The sequence below is a fragment of the Lytechinus variegatus genome, chromosome 3 (genome assembly GCF_018143015.1).
Source record: "Lytechinus variegatus isolate NC3 chromosome 3, Lvar_3.0, whole genome shotgun sequence".
NCBI lineage: Eukaryota > Metazoa > Echinodermata > Echinoidea > Temnopleuroida > Toxopneustidae > Lytechinus > Lytechinus variegatus.
In genome coordinates, this window is record NC_054742.1 from 52,482,319 (window position 1) to 52,505,447 (window position 23,129).

At 37.6% G+C, this 23,129-nt stretch overlaps 2 protein-coding genes across 2 annotated transcripts in view; one reads left to right on the forward strand and one right to left on the reverse strand.

Moving 5' to 3' along the window:
* The window catches only part of LOC121411325 (protein CFAP20DC-like), a 36,965-nt gene extending 33,480 nt beyond the window's left edge, over nucleotides 1-3,485 (reverse strand). Inside the window, exon 1 of the mRNA XM_041603991.1 lies at nucleotides 3,235-3,485. The gene's annotated coding sequence lies outside the window, so the exon portion shown is untranslated. The remainder of the gene's footprint in view (nucleotides 1-3,234) is intronic.
* A 15,131-nt stretch (nucleotides 3,486-18,616) lies between these two features.
* Nucleotides 18,617-23,129, forward strand: LOC121411326 (death domain-containing protein CRADD-like). Its single transcript, XM_041603992.1, has 3 exons — nucleotides 18,617-18,959; nucleotides 21,259-21,617; nucleotides 22,372-23,129. Exons 2-3 carry the CDS (start codon nucleotides 21,272-21,274, stop codon nucleotides 22,773-22,775), a joined length of 750 nt encoding a protein of 249 aa, XP_041459926.1. The 5' UTR covers nucleotides 18,617-18,959; nucleotides 21,259-21,271; the 3' UTR covers nucleotides 22,776-23,129.

Below are 23,129 nucleotides of genomic sequence, written 5' to 3' on the forward strand. Positions count from 1 at the left end.
TGCGTTAGAGAAAATTCAGAATAACAAATGATAATCTGCTTAAGTGTCCAGACAGCGGACCCCCCCCCCATCCATGGCACGTCTTGGTCTTGTGGTTCTGACTCTCGCCTTTCAAACAGAGGGTCGTGGGTTCTAATCCTAGCCATGGCGTGTTTTCCTTCAGCAAGAAATTCATCCACACTGTGCTGCACTCGACCCAGGTGAGGTGAATGGGTACCCGGCAGGATTAATTCCTTGAATGCACCAAGCGCCTTTAGCAGCTGGAGCTACAGCTGGGGTCATTGGCAGCGGAGCAGAAGATTATCTTTTGTGTTTGGGGGGACATCTATTGTTGCGTCCCCCCCAAACACAAATGATAATCCTCTGCTCCGCCGCCTATGGCCGGGGTAGTATATAGTGCGCCACTGAATAGGCAACTAGATAGATCGGCGCCTCATAAATGCTATATATTATTATTATTAAAAGAGTAATGTAAGCACTGTTATCAACAACCCAAGTCTGTGCACATGCGGATCTACGAGATTCTAGTAAAAGAGGATACGCAACGAACACAGACTTTTTATGCAATATATACATGTAGACAGATATTCATTAAAAAATCTGACCCCAAAAAAGTCAAAATGGTGGAAAAATAATGAATTTGGGGCATTTCATGTGACGGCCTCAAAATACATGTACAGGCTACAGCCTTTCTCATCAAAATCCCCAAATCGTGTGCAAAGTGAATGGGTGCGCAGACATGGGGTACGGTAGTGGATCGTATTACCTTTCATGAATTCAATCATATCAAACACATTATTCTAAAAAAAAATTCACCAAACTTTCACCATAAATACACAATTACCTACAAATTATTAATATGCAAAAATTTTGCAGAAATCGTTTTTCCTTTTAAAATATTAGCTTCCAATCAGACCCCTCTTCGCATGTAAAAATTTTTTTACATCGTATCGTATTGACGAACATTTGTTTTCGTGGGAAAACAACAAAATTACTGATGAGCTATTTTTACCATATTTGATTATTTTTTAAATATTAGTACTTTGAAAACATGTTTTTGACCATTTTTCATCATCTTTCTATTCAAGTTCCCTTTGGAAGAATGTTGCAAAGTTTTGAGCATATGAAATCATTTTAATTATACGATGCGCACGTTCGGTAATACAAGGCCGATGGTTTTTTTCCTTTTTTCCATTTCTTTCTAATTTTTATGAGATATTTTGTACACCTATTCATAATAACATAAGGAACATTATTTTAATATTAACTGAAAGATTTTGTGAAATAAAAAGAAATTCATGTTAAATCTTATCTCAAATGGTAGGTGCGCACATGTGGACCACCATTATAACTATAAGATTCGATAACTGTAAGATTTCCAGCTGCCATGGCATGGGCTCAACATAAAATACTCAGTCAAAGACTAAGAGTGAGAATCACGGATTCTTTGGCGACAGGCCTAGCTGTTACTTCGACCTAACTTAAGGGCCTTAGCCTAGGTCGAAGTAACTAACACTAGCTATCAGTAAATAATGTTCCTTTATTATCATAAAAATAGGTGTACAAAATATCTCATAAAAAATTGGAAAGAAATATGGAATTTACTTGGAAAAAAATGTCGGCCTTCACGATATTAGATTTAGCCTTAGTAAGGCTAAATCTAACGTCTTGACTTAAGTTTAACTTACTCTATTTATTGCCTCTCAGTTTTACTTTCAACTTTTAAGTTAAAGGTAAATGCTAGTTTTGGTAACGATATCAAAATGAGTTCTTACAGAATCCAATGAAATGACCACTAAAGTGTCTGTTTGTATAAATAAAACGCATGTGCCAAAGGATTCTGAAAGAAATTGTGTAATTGCTGAGAAATCAGCAAATAAGCACGGGATTCGGGTAGGGCGTCGGGCCCGACGCCCTAAGCAGTAATTATACATTGTCCCACGTGCGCTTATCTGTGTTGGGGATTTTCGGTGTGAACATTTTCAGCGTAGATTTCAAGATTTCACAAAGTCCAGTTAATGTAACTGTACCAGATCTAGATCCTCGATGATATACTGGCAATTAAGCCTTGTTTTACAGACTTTCTCATGAAATCAGTGTTAACTGCAACTACTGGAATTTCTCTTTAATTTAAGACAGATCTATCTAACTTATATTATAACCTCGACCTTGTTCGTATGATGAGTGACTTTGTTAAGCATAAGTTATTGGCAGTGTATACAGCCACACGCGTGTGTCTTTACCATCCAGCCACACGCGTGTGGTTATATCCAGAACACCTATCTGTGGATACCGCCACACGCCGCCAGTAATAACAGTAAAACGCGTATGTAGGTCTGACCGTCTATATCACGATCAAAATAACCTCATTTCTTCATTAAATTCTTACATTCTAAACCACTCTGATTTCTTTAAATCGTTTCAATTTCATTCTCACCGTCTTCTTTCCTTGCTTTTCTTGTCTTGTTACAAAAGGCCGCCTGTTAAATAGCAAATTTCCACACTTTTTCTACTTGTGTCGATTCTCTACTGACTCTAGGCTACGTGCGCGTACGTACGAAACCCAAACTGTGTATACTACTGCGCTGCGCTAACGCTGTATGGGTCTGCCACCGCGAAGGAAGCCAGAATCGACACAAGTAGAAAAAGAGAATTTGCTGTTAAACAGACGACCGTTTGTAACAAGACAAGAAAAGCAAGGAGAGAAGACGGTGAGAATGAAATTGAAACGATCTAAGGATATCAAAGGGGTTTAGAATGTAAGAATTTAATGAACGGTCAGACCTACATACGTGTTTTACTGTTATTACTGGCGGCGTGTGGCGGTATCCACAGATAGGTGTTCTGGATATAACCACACGCGTGTGGCTGGATGGTAAAGACACACGCGTGTGGCTGTATACACTGCCTAAGTTATTTCATATCATAAACATGATAAACTTAAAAATAACATTCGGTATTATAATGAAAGCATCGTTATCAATATCATGGAAAACTCACCTTCTAGATTCTATAATTATGATAAAATTTTTGCAAGATTTCCAGCTTGCCTGGGCTCAACACACAACTGAAATTGCATTGTGAATGTCATGAATGATCTGTTCGACCTAGGCCTACGCCTATTTTATGCCTCGGATTAGAGTTAATTAAGACAGATCTGTGTAACGTTAGATCCAGTCTATTTGATACATGAACTTAAGAATAACGTATGCACTGTCATCATGGAAAACTCACCATCTATCTGATTATTTTTTGTAAGATTTCAAGCTTGCTGAGGTTGGGGGCTCAACCGTATACTAGCTTGCGGATTCTAACGCCGGATAGCTGAGCGGTGTCATGCGGCTAGCTACGCCAGCCAGCCGGGGAGGTTTTCACGCTAGATACGATGGGCAAGTTGCGACAAAAATGCGATAACGCAGAAATCTCGCATCTCGTTACCAAGTTGCCGGATACCCGTAAGCACCGGTTTTCTTGAAATGAATTTGCAAATAGCCCCATCTCCCGTTTTGTTCATAATAAAAGTTGCAAAATCTTATGAAGCTAATGGAATTATTCCATGGACCTTTTTTTTAATAACTTTAGTCTTTACAATTTCAAAATACTTTACTCTGCAGTGCTGCAAAGTATGACGAATATGACCCCGAGTTTGAATAAAGAGTGGTTTAGAATTTTCCTTACATAAATTAGATACAAAATATTGGCGCGGTTTTTTGTGGGTGTTTTAAAAAGCGCATGAAGTGCTGACAGTTATTTTGAAAACAAGCACATGGACCCCTATTTTTTAGTGCTTGCGCCTTTCCTCTACAACTTTACAAAGTTGAGGGAAAATGCATTGGTGGCGGAGCAGAGGATTATCTTTTGTGTTTGGGGGTAGACGGCTATTGTTGCGTCCCCCCGCCCCCCCCCCAACACAAAAGATCCTCTGCTCCGCCGCCTATGAGAAAATGACATGGGGTAAAGTGCAGCATTTATTGTATTTCTCAAGTTTGTTATGAAAATTTCATATTTTTAGATTGGGCTATGTTAGTTTCACGCTATTTTTTTAAAGAAATGACAGGCGGTTAGGCCTAATTGAGCAAACAAATTAATATACCTGGTAGCAATAATAAATTCATAAATAGATTCTTTATCTTAAGGATACATATTAACTATATTGCGAAATGTGTTGAATTTTATGGATTTTTACCGAGTAACGGTTTAAATATATAAATTTTCTGTACAGGAATATTTGAAATATGTTTTGTTATTTATATATGTCAACATGTATATACAGAAGAAACTGTAATTGTTGAAAATGGAAATAAACGAATGAAATGAAATGAAACAACTGCCAGATCCAGGGGAGGGGGGGCACAGCCGGCCCGTTATCCATTTATTAATTTTTTTTTTCTGCTTGTCAAAATTTTCCTCGGAAAAATGTGCTCCCTATTTTTTAATCCCTGGATCCGCCCCTGCTTTAATCTCATTGTATTGGTCTCGTGAGCCTGAGGTTTAAAAATACCAATTTCTTTTGAATGCGTAAGGAGCATCCATTCGAGTAAAGTTTTAAGCTTTATAACAACAAATCAAGCACATGCAATTTTTTGCATGTTTTGAACATTATGTGCAAAGATTCGTGAACATGACATGGATTTCACATTAACTTTGGAACGTCCTTAAAGGTCAAGTCCACCTAAGAAAATGTTGATTTGAATCAATAGAGAAAAATCAGACAAGCACAATGCTGAAAATTTCATCAAAATCGGATGCATATCAATTTGTTTGCGCTCCTTTTTTGCAGTGCGTAGCGTGTTAAATTATTTCCCTATGGAGAATAATAGAAAATACGCCGTTTTTGAGGGATTTGCTAAGATATCTCCCAAACGCGTCAACAAGGTGATCTATCAAAACAGAATAGAATAGAGCAGATTCTCACCTTGAACATGATATGATTTTCATTTAATTTTAGTCAAATTAAGTTCTGTCACTTTTGAGGTTTGTGGAACCTTTCTTGATGATTTTGGAAATCCATTTGTACATGAGCCAATGGGCAAGTGCGGGAAACGAAACGTTTGGTGCGACTTCACATTGTTGTAAAAAAATATATACGTCACAATAGACCCTATCAAAAAAAGACATTTTGCAGAAAATGCTGTAGATTGCCAATACCTAAGAATGATTTTGATTGGATAAAAAAAACCTCTGTCACTTTTCACATTTGCAAAAGCTTTTGCAATAATTGGTCACTATAGTTTGGCGGGTTCAGCCGATGGCATTGTGTGTACACAGTAAACACGCATAGCTAGGCAACGCAGCGCGTGAAGAATTTTGCACGTTTTCATTTATTCGTACAGCGACGACTTGAGTGTATGTTGGATAGGACCGTACCATTTTTGACCGGGGGGTGTGCCAATGAATGCAAGTGATCAAGAAGAGTTACAAAACTGAAGGGAGTGAGAAAACAAGGAAAGTGAGAGGGAAATTTATGAAAACAAGTAATGCGAGGAAAAATGACAAGAAAAGGAGAGAAAGGAGAAGAAGTGAAAACACGCAGCTGAGTGCGCTCACGATATGTAAGTTGAACACCCCTGCACCGCAATGTAGCAGCCCGCCACTATACACGTAGACTGCCTGCACGATGCGAAGACAGCGGCGCGTATTAGTGACTGTGCGATAAACGTCCCATTTCTATGCCTTATAAAAGGAGCGTTTTTTGTACACAACAAATTGATATGTAAAATAAGAAAGTTATGACATTTCAAAGTTTCGCTTATTTTTAACAAAATAAATATATTAACGAGCCAGTATTACATCCAAATGAGAGAGTCAATGATGTCACTCACTCCCTATTTCTTTTGTTTTTTATTGTTTGAATTATACAATATTTCAATTTTTATGAATTTGACGATTAGGACCTCCTTGCCTGAACCACAAAATGTTAAAATAATGGAATTCCACGTGTTCAAGGAGGAATGAAGCTTCATTTCACATGACAATGACAAGAAAATCAAAATATTTCATATTTCATATAATAAAATACAAAAGAAATAGTGAGTGAGTGATGTCATCAGTTCCCTCATTTGCATACCGACCAAGATGTGCATAATAATTACTGTTTTGTCAATTGAAGCGAAACTTTAAAATGTCACAACTTTCTTATTTTACATCCGATTTTGATGAAATTTTCAGTGCTATATGCTTGTTGAATTTTTCTCTTTTTTTCAAATCAAGTTTTTGGTGGGGTGGACTTGTCCTTTAAAGGGAGAACGAAAAGTAAAATGCCAAAGGTGGGTCAAGACGGGATCAAGAGCAGCAGGAAAGGGGCAATGACCTCTCTCTATAGGAAAAATGATTGAATGCAATACAGTGCGTCCCAGAATAAACGAAACCGAGATTTAACGATCATTTATCATAACTTAATTATAAATAGAATAGACAAATGACCTACCAATTTAAAGCTTAGAATCTCCTCTTTCATCTGATATTACTTAGGTTATTTCTTATTTACGCATGAGTGAGCAAAAACAATTTGAAGAAAGGATACCAAAAATTCATTTGGCGGGGGGTATCTGGGTTTCAAAGAGAAAACCACATTTCTGAAAAGTTCAATATCTGCTCTTTAATTTGGTACCTAAATTACAGAAAATGGTCAAGAAATAAAAAAGTTCTGGTCATTTAAAATAAGGCTTGAATTTCAATAATTTCATAAAATGAAGAGGTTCGCCAGGCTGGCTTTCAAACTCACTCGACACTCCGTTTTGTTGACGATCAGCCACGCATTAAATCTTTTGTTCACCATGCGGAAGCTTCTGTAGGAAACCGGTGAAAACACGTTTATCTCATGAAATTATGGAAATACAAGCCTTATTTCAAATGACCAGAACTTTTTTATTTCTTGACCATTTTCTGTAATTAAGGTACCAAATTAAAGAGCAGATATTGAACTTTTCAGAAATGTGGTTTTCTCTTTGAAACCCAGATACCCCCCGCCAAATGAATTTTTGGTATCCTTTCTTCAAATTGTTTTTGCTCACTCATGCGTAAATAAGAAATAACCTAAGTAATATCAGATGAAAGAGGAGATTCTAAGCTTTAAATTGGTAGGTCATTTGTCTATTTTATTTATGATTAAGTAATGATAAATGATCGCTAAATCTCGGTTTCGTTTTTTCTGGGACGCACTGTATAATGCGTAAATGCATGCCGTTGGAGGAAGGAGTCAATAGGTCATCCAATGTTATAAAGGGAATTTTTCGAAAGAAATGCATCCGATTCAATAATACTTGTCATTTGCAGTCAAAGTAGGCCTAAAACTCCGGCGTGAACTTGAAGGGATGGTCCATGCAGGCTGGAAATATCTATCTCAATAAATACAATAAAATTCACAGAACTAAATGCTGTAAATTTGATAAAAATCGGATAACAAATAACAGTTATCGAATTTTAAAGTTTTGCATTATTCCGTTGGAAACAGTTCTAGGTATATTCATTTATTTCATTAGGTGGGTTGATGTGGCATACAGGGTGACCAGACGTCCCGTATTTCCCGGATTGTCCCGTATTTTTCTCCTTTGTCCCGGCGTCGATCCCGACAAATCCTTCCCGGGACGCCTGTTTGTCCCGTATTTCAGAATATTGAACATGATGTAGGTGATACCAGGCGCGGATCCAGGATTTCGTAGGGAGGGGGGCCCAAATTCGACCTGATTTTGGCGCCCCTGTGTACTTTTCGGAAAAATGGCGGCCCCTCCCTCTCCCAGGCAATCATATGTGCCTTAAATGCATGTTAAATTATCTTATTTCATAGGCACATGAATCAGGGGCGGATCCAGCCTTCTGATTTTTTTTCAGCCATATTTTCCCCGATCGGCCGCTCGAAGATGTTTTTGTTTTCGTTTGTTTCTTTGAAGGGGGTAGTCCTATAAGTCACTTCTTAGCTTTATTCTTTAAATCAACATAAATGTATACTATCATAATCCTTATTTTATAATGCCTGCGCGAAGCGCGAGCAATTTTTTTTGAAATTGTATTTATTTTTTCTTAAAATTTGAACATTCTGAAAAAAGATGTGCCTGCAATAATTACTGCGAACGCGAAGCGCGAGTAGAAATTTTTGATAAACGTTTTGAACTGATCGGAAAGCTAGGCCTAACAGTGCTGTTAAAGATTGCATACAGTTAGCCATGAAGACGTTATATATTTCAACAATCAAATAATGCGAGCGCGAAGCGCGAGCTGAAAAATTTTGACATTTCTACATAAAGAATGGAAAACTTTAATCAGTTTTTGTAATCATGAACAGGATAGCTATACAGTATAACTAAACAATTTTATGCGAGCGCAAAGTGCGAGCGGAAAATTTTTAGATTTAGACCTAGAACGGGACACTCTATTCATGTTTCCTAAATCATGAAACAGAGGGGATCTTCCTACATCAATAATGCGAGCGCAAAGCGCAAACAGAAAATGTTTGTATACGTTTTAACTGATCGAAAAGTGCCTTTTAAGGACTGCTTGCATTTAGCCATGAAGACATGACATATTTCATCAATCAAATAATGCGAGCGCGAAGCGCGAGCTGAAATTTTTTGACAGTTCTACATAAAGAATGGAAAAATTTAATCAGTTTTTGTAATCATGAACAGGATAGCTATACAGTATAACTAAACAATTTTATGCGAGCGCAAAGTGCGAGCGGAAAAATTTTAGATTTAGACCTAGAACGGGACACTCTATTCATGTTTCCTAAATCATGAAAAAGAGGGGATCTTCCTACATTACTAATGCGAGCGCAAAGCGCGAGCAGAAAATGTTTGCATACGTTTTGAACTGATCGAAAAGTGCCTTTTAAGGACTGCTTGCATTTAGCCATGAAGACATGACATATTTTATCAATCAAATAATGCGAGCGCGAAGCGCGAGCTGAAATTTTTTTGACATTTCTACATAAAGAATGGAAAAATTTAATCAGTTTTTGTAATCATGAACAGGATAGCTATACAGTATAACTAAACAATTTTATGCTAGCGCAAAGTGCGAGCGGAAAAATTTTAGATTTAGACCTAGAACGGGACACTCTATTCATGTTTCCTAAATCATGAAAAAGAGGGGATCTTCCTACATTACTAATGCGAGCGCAAAGCGCGAGCAGAAAATGTTTGCATACGTTTTGAGCTGATCGAAAAGTGCCTTTTAAGGACTGCTTGCATTTAGCCATGAAGACATTACATATTTCATCAATTAATAATGCGAGCGCGAAGCGCGAACTGAAAATTGTTGACATTTCTACATAAAGAATGGAAAACTTGAATACAATTTACTTAATTACAGAAAAAAAATTCGAATTTGTATGAAACCCAAATATAATTCACAAACAAATCCATTATTCCTAAACTAAAGACACTAACAGTAAAGACTAACATCAAAGTTTACTACTTATGTTTAAGTACGTAAATAACATGCTCCCACCTACCTTCATTCCACAATTTTTATTCTCTGAATACATCTATTGATTCATACCCTACCCGTAACTCTTCAAATTTCCATTTAATCAACCCAAAACTGCTTATTGCGCAGAGATCCATAAGACACCATGGTCCAGATTTGTGGAACTCTCTACCAGCAGAGTCTGTAAAACAATCTTCGTCTCTTCACTCATTTAAGGCAAACGTTAAATCTATGTTATTATCAGAATATTTGAAGTAAAATTTCTGTGTCGTATCCTTATTATCGTGAATTTATTCCTCCTTCGATTTAGTCATTACCAATATCTTCATCATGACCACCATCATCTCCATGGCCTTCATCATCATCATAATCATCATCATCATCATCAACATCATCATATCACCGTCTTCATCTTCATACTATAATATTGCATGAATTCATGTTTCGTATTTGAAAATATATGCCAATTCTGCTTTATAAATGTATGTATTAATTCAATTAGTATAAGTTTGGGATTGTCATTTTTTCAAGCAGTCTGCTTATGATGACAATCCTCCTGCAAATTGTGAATATCATATAGTTAATTATTTTTGTCTGGAATTATTTTTTAGTACTCTTTATTTATGATTCATGCCAAAAATGCTAACAAATATGTTGTGAAAAATACATTTTTCACAACATAATAAACATAATATGTTGTGAAAAATGTATTATGCGAATGTTATGGATGCAGTCATGCAGAAGAAAACAATAAATCAAATCAATTGATGCGAGCGCGAAAGTGCGAGCGGAAAAATTCTAGATTTAGACCAAGAACGGGACACTCTATTTATGTTTCCTAAATCATGAAAAAGAGGGGATCTTCCTACATTAATAATGCGAGCGCAAAGCGCGAGCAGAAAATGTTTGTACACGTTTTGAACTGATCGAAAAGTGCCTTTTAAGGACTGCTTACATTTAGCCATGAAGACATGACATATTTCACAATCAAATAATACGAGCGCGAAGCGAGAGCTGAAAATTTTTGACATTTCTACATAAAGAATGGAAAACTTTAATCAGTTTTTGTAATCATGAACAAGATAGATATAACTAAACAATTGATGCGAGCGTGAAGTACGAGCGGAAAAATTCTAGTTTTAGACCTAGAACGGGACACTCTATTCATGTTTCCTAAATCATGAAAAAGAGGGGATCTTCCTACAGTAATAATGCGAGCGCAAAGCGCGAGCAGAAAATGTTTATATACGTTTTGAACTGATCGAAAAGTGCCTTTTAAGGACTGCTTGCATTTAGCCATGAAGACGTGACATATTTCATCAATCAAATAATGCGAGCGCGAAGCGCGAGCTGAATTTTTTTGACATTTCTACATAAAAAACTGATCGAAAAGTGCCTTTTAAGGACTGCTTGCATTTAGCCATGAAGACATGACATATTTCACAATCAAATTATGCGAGCGCGAAGCGCGAACGTAAAAAAAGTCGAGATTTCGACCTTGAACGGGATACTCTATTCATGTTTTGTAAATCATGAAAGGGATGAGAAAGGGGATCTTCCTACATTAATAATACGAGCACAAAGGGCGAGCAGAATTTTTTGATATTGTGATCTGAAACTGGATAACTGAATGAAAATGCGCGCGCGTGTTTCAGATTTAGACCTAGAATCTAGGCATTCTAAACAATCTTTTATCATGAAAATAAAAGCGAGCGCGAAGCGCGAGCTTAAAATATTTGATATTCCGATCTGATATTTCAAACACTTTGTAGGAAACTTGTAAGGTGGATATAAATCACACTTGATAAAGAGCTGATATGTTTCATTATTACTTTAATTTTGAGACATAGGACCTTGACATCCTTAGGATATGTTATCATATGAATATGATGACTATATATCTTCCTATTCATCTTGCTAAGCGCGAGATAACACAAAAGTGACAATTTAATTATCAAATTGATATATTAGTATTAATGCATAATGAGGGCGCGGAATCTGATGATATTATTGCCTGAACACTGAACATTTCAAGCACCTTTTTATTTATGAATAGGATGCATCATTAATTAGTTGATATATTTTAACCATTAATGCGAGCGCAAATCGCGAGCCGAAATTTTTTTTGATAAACTGTCATGAAAAGGGGATTTTAAGTAGTTTGTTATACAATCAATATTGAGACATACATAACCCGCCAATCAAAATGCAAGCATAGCAGCGCTAGCTGATGCGTTTTGACAATCAGACCTGAAAAGGGATATTTTGAATGCTTTATGGAATACATGAAAATTAATAGGTACCTGATACATCACAATTCGCGAACGCGCAGCGCAATTGGAAAATGTTAATATTCAGACCATAAAACTGACATTTTTACAGAGCACTTTTTAAAAATCAATATATAAATCAAAAAAATTAATGAAAGTTCGATTTCCAAGGAGAAATATGTTTTGTATACTGACTTCCAAACTTGATATTTAAGCTCCGTGTTGAACAAGATATGTGGATCACTTAACAGGCAATGCGAGCGCTAAGCGCGAGCGAAAATTTTATATAGTGACATGAAATATTTTGTCCAAGTCTTCCTCTCATCTTATTTTATGAATTCGTCTTCCTCCTTTCCTTTTTTCTCTTTTCTTTTCCTTCCTTTTTCTTTCTTTCCCACCTTTTTTTGCTCTACCCATAGGGGGGTCCGGGCCCCTCGGGTCCCCACCTGGATCCGCCTATGCATGAAGAAGAGGCAATTGAATAATGGTTTTAAAATGATGTGTTCATGAATAATGTAATATCACTTTAAAAAATAATGAATGCGAGCGGGAAACTCGATCGATTTCTATTTTAACCATTTGATGCTTTCAATTTCGTTTAAATTCTCATCAGAGTAGGCCCTGCTAGAATTATGTTTAAAAATTGAACACTGCGGTTGGGGTTCAAAACTGCACCCCTAAATTTCAAATTGAACCCCTAGGGGTGCAATTTTGAACCCGCAGGGTGCAAAAATGAACCCCAACCGCAGGGTTCAACTTTTGAACCCCAAATCAGGGGTTCAATTTTTGAACCCATAGGGTGCTGATTTTGCATCAACCTTTCGGGGTTCAATTCTGAACATTTATTTCTTAGTGTGTGCAAGTAAACTTCAAAATTTCTGTAAATAATATCTGTCAATATATTCATCAGTGTTGTAAGTCAAGGCTCAAACCTCCAAGGCCAAGGCTTTAATACCCAAGACCAAGGCTTTAATCCCCAAGGCCAAGGCATGGAAACCCAAGGCCTAAACACCTCAAGGCCAAGGAATTTCAAACTTTCAATATATGGAACAATGAGCCAACAACAAGGCGGCAGTTCGAATATGAGTTCGGCGCCCCCTACATGTAGGTCGATCATCAATTTGCCCCCCCCCCCCGTTCGAACATCAATTCGGCCCCCAGTTCGAACATCATTTTAGCATCCCTTCGAACTCAATTTGCCTTCCCTAGTTCGAATATCATTTCGCCTCCCTAGCTAGAGTATCAATTTTGCGCCCCCAAGTTTGAACATCGATTCGGCGCCCCCTAGTTTGAGTATCAATTTGGCGCCCCCTACCCCGAAAATCGATTCGGCCCCCCTCCCTATAGTTCGAGTATCAATGTAGCGCCCCCACTTCGAACATCATTTCGGCGCCCTCCTAGTTCGAATATCAGTTCGGCGCCCCTACATGTAGGTCGATCATCAATTACCCCCCCCCCCCCCCCCCCGTTCGAACAATATTCGGCCCCCAGTTCGAACATCATTTTGGCATTCCTTCGAACTCAATTTGCCTTTCCTAGTTCGAATATTATTTCGCCCCCCTAGCTCGAGTATCAATTTTGCGCCCCCTAGTTTGAACATCAATTCGGCGCCCCCTAGTTTGAGTATCAATTTGGCGCCCCCTACCTCGAACATCGATTCGGCCCCCCTCCCTAGTTCGAGTATGAATTTGGCGCCCCCACTTCGAACATCATTTCGGCGCCCTCCTAGTTCGAATATGAATTCGGCGCCCCTACATGTAGGTCCAACATCAATTTGGCGCCCCTACATGTAGGTTGATCATCAATTCGCCCCCCCCCCGTTCGAACATAAATTCGGCCCCCAGTTCGAACATCATTTCGGCATCCCTTCGAACTCAATTTGCCTTCCCTAGTTCGAATATCATCCCCCCTAGCTCGAGTATCAATTTTGCGCCCCCCTAGTTGGGAACATCAATTCGGCGCCCGCCCCTAGTTTGAGTATCAAGTGGCGCCCCCCTCCCCAGTTCGAGTATTAATTTGGCGCCCCCAGTTCGAAAATCATTTTAACATCCCTTCGAACATCATTTCGGCGCCCTCCTAGTTCGAATATCAATTCGGCGCCCCTACATGTAGGTCGATCATCACTTCGGCCCCCCCCCCCCCGTTCGAACATCAATTCGGCCCCCAGTTCGAACCTCATTTTAACATCCCTTCGAACATCATTTCGGCGCCCTCCTAGTTCGAATATCAATTCAGCGCCCCTACATGTAGATCCAACATCAATTTGGCGCCCCTAGTTCGAATACCATTTGGCCCTCCCCTAGCTCGATTATCAATATGGCGCTCCTAGTTCCAACATCAATTTGGCGCCCCTACGTCGAACATCAGTTGCCCCCCCCCCCCCAGTTCAAACATCAATTCTGCCCCCAGTTCGAACAGCATTTTGACATTCCTTCGAACATCATTTCAGCGCCCTTTTGGTTCAAACATTTTCTTTCCTCCTCTTCCTCTTTTTTTTCTTCTCGTCCTTCCCCTCTTCCTCTCACCTTTTCTTCTCTTCTTTCCCCTTTCTCTCTTTCTTTTTTCTTCTCTTCTTTCTTCCCTCTTCCTCTTTCTCCTTTTCCTCCCCTCTTCCTCTCTCTTTTCACCCTCTTCCTCTTTTTCCTTTTTTCTCCTTTCCTCTCTCTTCCCCCCTTTTCCTCTTTTTTCTTCTCCCTCTCCCTCCCTTTTTCTTCTCTTCCTTCCCCCTCTTCTTTTTTTCTCTTTCTTTCCCCTCTTCTCTCTCTTTTCTTTCCCTTCTTCTTTTCTTTCCCCTCTCTTTTTTCTTCTCTTTTTTCCTCCCTCTCCCTCCCCCTTTCTTTTCTTCTCTTCCTCCTTTTCTTTCCTCTTTTTCCTCTCTCTCTTTTCTTCTCTTCCTTTCCCCTCTTCCCCTCTCTCTCTTTTTTTTCCTTTTCCTTTCCTTCTCTTTTTCCTTCTCTTTCTTTCCCCTTTTCCTCTCTCTTTTCCTTCCCTTCCTTCCCCCTCTTCCCTTTTTCTTCTTTTCTTTCCCCCTCTCCTCTCTCTTTTTCCCCTCTTCCTTCCCCTCTCCCTCTCTCTTTTCCCCTCTTCTTTCCCCCTCTCCTCTCTCTCTTTTCCTTTTTTCTTTCCCCCCTTCCTCTCTTTTTTCTTCCCTTCTTCTTTTTCTTCTTTTCTTTCCCCTCTTCCCCTTTTTTTCTCTTTCTTTCCCTCTCTCTCTTTTTTTTAGCCGAAGGGGGGGCCAAGGCCCCCTCGGCCCCCCCATGGATCCGCGCCTGGTTTATACATTCAAAAGTGAGGAATTTTTATTAAATAATTAACCAACAGATGACGAAGCAGAGACAACAATTAAATCGATAACTGTAAATTTTGCAAGTTCTGCGGTGATTTTCTTGCTAACCCATTACATTGCAAGCGAAGTGGCCTCGACTGGCCTCCTGCCTGTGTGTGGCAGGCTACTAGATAGGCATGTAGGATAGGAGCAAATTCTCAATAGTGCAAACAATCTCACTTGATAAACAATTTTTCAAACCAAAATAATCACAAATTCGGCGGGAAATTCTAATAATTATGTTATAGATTCTCAGTTTGATTTTGGAGATGTAATCGGACAAACAAATTATCGATTTTTCCTAACTAGATCTAGTTGTTTCAGCTTTCGTTTTGAGTCTTGGTGTGTACAATGCCGCGATGTTTCATCTAATTTTTAAGTTGTCAATATGTTTCACTTTGAAATTTCATTAATTTCTAAAATATTTTACTTTTTAATTTTTTTTAAATACATTTAAAAAAATAACATGATTTTTGTTAGATAATTTGATTTTTTTGTTTGCATGAAGTTTGAAATTTTTTCCTCTTTCTTTTCTACCCTTTCCTTCCTGCTTGTCCTTTTTTGTTCCATCTATCTTTATTTCCATCTCTTTATCCTGAGCATTTCTCTCTCTCTCTCTCTGTTTATTTTACTTTATTTCCTTCTTTCTCGTACTTTCCTTCTTTATCAAAATTTCCAGTTTTTATTTTCTTCATTCTTTCTTTCCTTAAAATTTCCTTGGCTTCCTTTTCCCTTCCTCTCCTGTTTCTTTTCGTTCCATCTCTCCTTTCATTATTTTCTCTTATTTCGTTCTCTCCTCCCTTCATTCTTCTTCCCTCCCTCTCTTCTTCTTTTCTTTATTTCATTTTTTCCTTCTTATTCTTTTCCCTTATTCTTTCTTTCTTTCCCTTCCTCCCTCTCTCCCTTCCTGTTTTTCTTCTTTCTTCCAAAGAATGAAGGAAACATATTTCTTTCCTTCATTCTTTCTTTCTTCCTCCTTTACCGTTTCCCTTTAATTCTCTCCTTTATTTTGTCTTTCACACATTTATTCATCTTTCTTCCTTTCTTTCTTTCTTCATTTCAAAGAATGATGGAAACCTTTTTTAATCTCTTTTATCCTTTCTTTCATCCTTCTTTTATTCTAACTTTTTCTTTTTATTTTTTTTTCATTTTTTTCCTTCATTTTCTTTCCTTCTCAATTCATCTATTTTCTTTCTCTCCTTCATTCTTTCGTTCAACCTCCCTTCCAATATTTATATTGGAATTATATTTTATTTCACAAGTCTAACGCTGTGTGTGGCCTTCTTTTTTGAAATATGTTTGTCGATTGTCCCGTATTTCATTTTGTGAAATCTGGTCACCTAGAGCTGGTGGCATATCCCCACTTGTTCTTATGTATTTTATTATATGAAATTAGGTTCATTCAAAAATTTTCTACCAAGAACTGAAACAATTGGATTGACAACTGATTAAGTGCATTAGTGCCGCAACTTATTTCATCATAATGGAGACACATCATTTACACAAGTCATGTATGAAAAAATGAAAGATTTATGATTTCATGTAATAACATAAAAAAAGAAAGTGGGGATGTGACATCATCAGCCAACCTAATGAATGTTCATGACGGTTTGCATATATGAATATAACTGTTTTCACAAAATATTGATAAACTTAAACATTCAATAACTTTGTTATTTGTTATCCGATTTTGATGATTTTTTTTTACGAATTTTACTAAATTTATTTAGATATAAATATTTTCAGCCCGGACCATCCCTTTAATAATCCCCTCAGAAGCTCAGACAATTTGTATATTCAGCTGCAATATTAAGAATGGTCGAAAGACAAGCGATCTGGCAATCCTTTTATAAGCATTTTGGACATTATCGGGTATTCAGATAGTGAAGAGGCAATACCCTATTTGTAAGTTGTAGTAAAAATTGAAAATGGGCGTAGATATTGACATAAACATGATGCTTAATATTTTACTAAAAATTTCATTCTATTGAATGAGTGAATGAATGAATTAATTAATTAATGGCGCGCAAATTACATGTACATTTGTATTCATAGTCGTCAATCCACTCTTACCAATAATATAAATTTTATTTGTATCGTTATGTCTGTAATTATGTGAGCATACAAAGTGTACATGTATATTAATTTTATTTTTTTCAACAAAACAAATATTTTGTATTTGAGCATTTATATAATATATAAAGGTATATACCAGACCCGACTAGCATTTCTGTTATTTTCTGTTTCATATTATCCTGTAAACTATCATATTTCATTATTAATTTGATGTATGGTTTTTATGACGGTAACCCCCAAACAATATTGACACATGGCAGTAATATAGGCCTAATGTGTGCGTGGGGGGGGGGGTCGAGGGTCATTATAAAAAGTATTCCTGACGATATTTGTTTCACGCATGGCCATATGGGTATACAAAAACGCTGTTTACTCTATGAACCCTACAGTATTTGTTTGACCGTTTAAACAATCATGTTTGATTTATTGAAGATTATATATTGAAAATTTAGCTTTGTTGCTTAAGGTTAAAACACTTGTTTAAACTGTTTAAACAATTACTGTAAGTTCATAGTAAACAGCGTTATATAATTTTTTTACTCTGTAATAGGCCTTTGAAAATTATGTTCTGGGGAGACCTTGAGCACTATCCGATTGGTTAAACCATGCCTGGGGGTGTTTCACAAAGATTTAAGTATTAGAGTCGCACTTAAATGTCTTGTTGCACGCAGTATAAAAGGCATGACAGCATTGGCCAGATCATGCCAAGAGGACGCGCACTACTGCGTATTGATCAATAAGATTGCGGGTTGCATATAATGTACGCGTCGACATTTAAGTGCGACCTAAGTCATACTTAAATCTTTGTGAAACACCCCCCAGGCCTATAAATCGGATCCACTGCACAGGGTGAAGGAGCCGACCAATTTGCAGCGCAAAGTGTGAAAGAAAAAAAAAAGAGAAAAAGAAAAAAAAAAGGGGGGGGGTATGAAACAATTAGTTTTGTTTAATAGATATACACACCCTGTTAGTGATCAGGTGCATCGATCCAGCATGTTCCTGATTGGGGGGGGGGGCAAAAGTATTTTAAAAAGTCAGAAATTTACATTTTTTTGGACGGTTTTCATATAGGCGAATAGGGTCCGGGCCCCCTCCCCCTATTGGAGGAGCAAAAAAATAAATAAAAAAGGGGGAAAAAGAAAAAGAAGCGAAAAGAGGGGAGGAAAAAGAAGGGAAAACATAGGAGGAAGACGAGTGAATAAAATAAGATCATCATGATTGGAAGACTTAATTTGCAGGTTTTTTGAAAATGTTTGATTTTTCTCTATTCATTCAAATCAACAGACAACACTTTTCTGGGATGGACTTGACCTTTAACTTTTTTAAGGTCAAATCTCCAAGAAGCGATCGCCTAGATAATTCTTCTAAAAGCACATCGACCAGCCCCCCCCCCCCACCCCTTTCCGCAAAAAAAATTTAACGAAAACATCAACAACAAAATATGACCAAAAATACGATGACGCAATGAGGTTAATGGGAATCCCCTTTTTCATAATCTGTATGTTTGCTTTGCGCTTACGTTTACTGGTATGGTTACATCGCATCATAGATCGACTTGCTAGGATTTTCTTCCCTTTTTCAGTTTTTGTACGGTGATGACTGCGTGAATTCACTCATTCTCATTAAGATTTTATAAATTAATCAATTGTGGAACTAAATATGTGCCATAGTTTCACTAAAAGCATGTAGAAAGGACCAAATCATTTAGGAACTCGAGTTGAAGAGACGTTGCTCGACTGCTGTTTTTTACCGTACCGTACGGTACCGTACAGGCTCCCCGAGCCACTGGGGCGAGGTCGGTTTGAGTGAGTGAGCTCCTGACGCTTGCGCTGGTTTCGTGTCTACGTCCGTCTGATCCCACAGTGAGTTGTTTCCTGTTATACTTACATATATACAGCACCCTCGATCTAACTCTTCTTATCCCCCAGTCCTTCAGCCCACTCTTATTGCCCTCTTCTCCTCGATCTTTACTACTGTTCTTCAGCTTCTCATCTTTTCTTCATAACTCTTTGCATGCTGAATTATAATATTATTATTATTATTTATTTTTTTTTTTTGGGGGGGGGATAATTGACTATTGTTTCCATGATGTTATTTTTGTACCATAATCAAGCGCAAGAATTTTCATTTTGAACCATTGATACTGATAATTATTATGTAGGCCTAGATCAAGATGTTGTCCAAAAACTAATGCCATTTATTAGAGCTGGACCTGGATGTATGCAGGGCTCTCCTGGGCTTAAACGCATTGGGTTTCTTTAATAGCTATTTTAATACATGTAAGTTAAGGGAGAAAAATAATTATTATAATTGTTGAAATTAATTGTACGAATGTGCAAAATTGCAACATCAGCGTGCAAAGGGTTTAACAGCATTCACTGAGTCCCACTCACTGTTTTTGTGACATGACAATTACACTTCTCTGAGTCAGTCAGTGTCAGTGACTCAGTGAGTGGCTTCACTTCAGTTTCAAGACTCCAACAAAGCACTATTTTCAACCATTATGGTAAAAAAGAATCTATTGAAAATGAACTCAACTGTAAATTATCTGAAACTAAGAAATTAAAGTATAGATGTATAAGCTAAATAGATCTATACATGTACATCAGTTTCAAACTTTCAGTTTCAGAACATGAAATCAGAAATTTATGTACCGGTAGGCATTTTTATTTTATAACAATACTGTATCCTGAAACCTGGATTAGTCAAACTTTACATGTAGGTGAACTCCTAGCAATAGACTTTACATGATAGTTAAATGTGAAATTTTCATCATCATAATCTACTTTAGGCCTATAGGCAGCTACATGTAGGCCTGTGCCCTGCAAGCTGCATGGTTAAAATGTACAGGTGTCTGTGTTAAATTAAATATCAAAAAGTGTGACATGACCCGTTTGGATGTAATTCAATAATATGTATCCAATTTCCACCCATGCATACATGTACATGTAGTTTCGTGACTAAAACTGAATTGCAACAATAATGTTACATCAAACCAGAATTTTCCCTATGAGTTGCTTGACATAATTCCAAACCATAGGCAACATACACTGACAGTCAATTCTAAAGACTAAATCTGTCACATAAGAATAAACATGGAAGTGTTCTGTAACACTTCCCTGGAATAAACCTATGGCAGTTACAAAACTGTATTTCAGGAACTAACTCCCAGGATTAATTTATACACTTATCTTACATTTGAAATATAATTCTGCCGATGGAAAATTGCACTCATACTGTTATGCTATTTTTCTGAACGAACCAATACTTTGATATTAGCATTTAATGATAAGGCCATTGATTATGCTGTAATGTCAACTATTCATTTCGAGATTAAATGACTGTCACAACACAACCTTGGATTCTAATGAAATCTTAAAAAAACTTTAATTTGAAAGTGTAAAAGACTAAAAGTTGGCATTTTTGTGTTGAAATATTATAACTTGCCTATAAAGTGTTAATAGTCCAATTGTCTTCTTAATAATGAATAAATATTGAGAAAATGAATAGCTCTAGAATGACTAGAAAAGATGTTGATTTGCATGCTATATCCTCAGCACGATGTTTTGACTTGAATAGATACCCAGTAACTAGGATGTAAAAGGGAATGTAATTTGATCTGCATGTGTTGGTTAAAAAACATGCCAGTCAGGTAGAAGACGTTAAATGCATGCATGTTTTTGGTATGCATGAATGCAGTTAATGTAGCTATGTGTTGTATATATTAGCAGGAATCCTCAGCCTGCTAATATACATATGTATACTTCATCAATGAGAGTATATTATGTACATGGATGTCTCAAATACATACATGTAGTTCTGTATAAAGGTTTTTTTATTAAAGATAAAATGGCCATGCTAGATAGCATTTTTACCACCAAAGAACCATAAAAAGGGGGATGGTCAGGATGTATTAAACACTTGCGGTGTTATAGTCCTTCTCTGTCTGTGATCAGATCAAGTCTTCTTACTTTTGGTCCTTGCAGGAGAACCTCCCATTTAGCCTACAAGGTGCTTGCGAATGCAGGGAGTTTCATTTTATCAACACCTTGTGAAACCATAAGCCTATGTGTATTAAGCCATTAGCCTATGTATAAAGCCATTTTGAATTGATAGATTATGAACATATTTTTTTTCTTTGTCATATTATCATTGTCACAGATACTAGAGCACAATGTCTATGAGTATGACCCAATTTCACCGAAGAGTTCTGGATAAGGCTGGTCCTGACCTTTTAAATGATCTTGATTGCGATGATATATTACCATATTTGTTGAGTGATGAAGCTTTAACGAGAAATGATGTTGAGAGAATCGGTGCCAAGGGAATAAGAAGGGACAAAGTAGCATCCCTGCTGGACCTCCTACCAATGAGAGGGGATGGAGCATACGTCTCTCTTTCGAACGCCATTGCAAGAATAGAAGGAAGCCAACATCTTTATGAGGTCTTGAAGAAATGTGAAGACGTGATAGCACAACAGCGTCAAGAAGAAATCGAAAATGAAAGGCCAGCAAGTCCAGGTAAGTTTTTTTTTCTGATTTTTCAGTTTCTGAGTCTAACATGTAGATCAAGAACCATCAGTCATATAAAACTAACAGTGTGTATTGGTCATGACCTTTCTCTAAGAATGTGAAGCAGTTGGTTGAATAATTACAAAATGTGTGAAGCTTGGAAGATTTATCTGGTATGCAATAGAAGTCTTCTTTGAGCTGTAGTTTTGGAATGGCCAAATTCATTTTAATTCTTTTAAATGACATGTTCCACGGGAACAATTACTATATGTAATGAAAATAGATATACTGAAAATGCTTTTCAGTATACGCCTACTTTGTTGGCTTATTAGGGCCCCAATTAGTACAAACTTTGTGTAAACGTTAGATTGTTCTGACTCTCGCATTGTAACTAGAGTGCCGTTTGTTCAAATCCCACTGCAGCCAAGCATCCTTTGGCAAGGCGTCGATCTACACCTTCTCCCTCTACACCCAGTTGCTAAATAGGCGCTTGATAGGACGTAAAGAATATTGTAGCTTGTTTAGGATTATGAGCACATTGCATCATTTAAATACTCCCCATGGAGTGGAGGATATGCATACATTATGTGCAGGAATGACTGATTGAATCTGGTGACCGGGGAAGTAGTGAATTTGGAAAGCACTTAGATACATACATGTACAGTGTATGTCCATGGAGCTACTCCATTAGTAGCTCCATGGTATGTCTTAAGCATCTTATTACCCATTCATTGATTTGTCCCATTTTCTTCTTACTTTTCAGAGGGTATTGACTCTATTAGCATGCCGCCAAGTGATCCGGATATGATCAGTGCAGTGAGTCAAGATGTGAAGGTCCACATAGGGATCTTACCCTTACGTGGTGCTGATATTGGCCGTCAGCCTAGACACCCCAACAAGGTTCTGAATGATCCAGATCTGTTAGATCTCGCCCAAGAACTCGGGGAACACTGGGAAATGCTGGCCCTCAACCTTGGCATGAGCAGAGCTGTCATCTATCAGTGCAAAGAGAACAATAGATACAACACCCAGCAGCAGATCTTTGAAATGCTCTACAAGTGGAAGTGCAGTCAGGGGAAAAAAGCTACTGTGTCTGCCATGTTGAAGGCATGTAAGAAAATCAAACTTCTTGGTGAAGATGCCTATGAATCCCTCTATGATCTGTAGTGTAATGAGTCCATCAATCTCTCCCTGAAGACTCTTTGATAATGATTCCGTAAACCTCTTCGTGATGTGCCTATGAGGTCCTATATAGGTGGTTTCAAACCGCCCTTGAAGCCCTCAATCACAAGAATCTCTGATTACAAGAAATTTTTTTAATATTCTATTATTCTCGCATTCAAACTGCCCTGAAACATACCCTTTGGGATAAGTTCTTGAAGTTACTATCATGCGCATTATGGTCTCATAAGCAAGCAAGGCGTGAGATTCAAAATCGCTAGCTCAGCAGCCTCCCGTTGTGCCCGTGCCCAACTACACGCTTGGCTAGAAGTTCCTGTAATTTGCTGTCACACTGCCAAA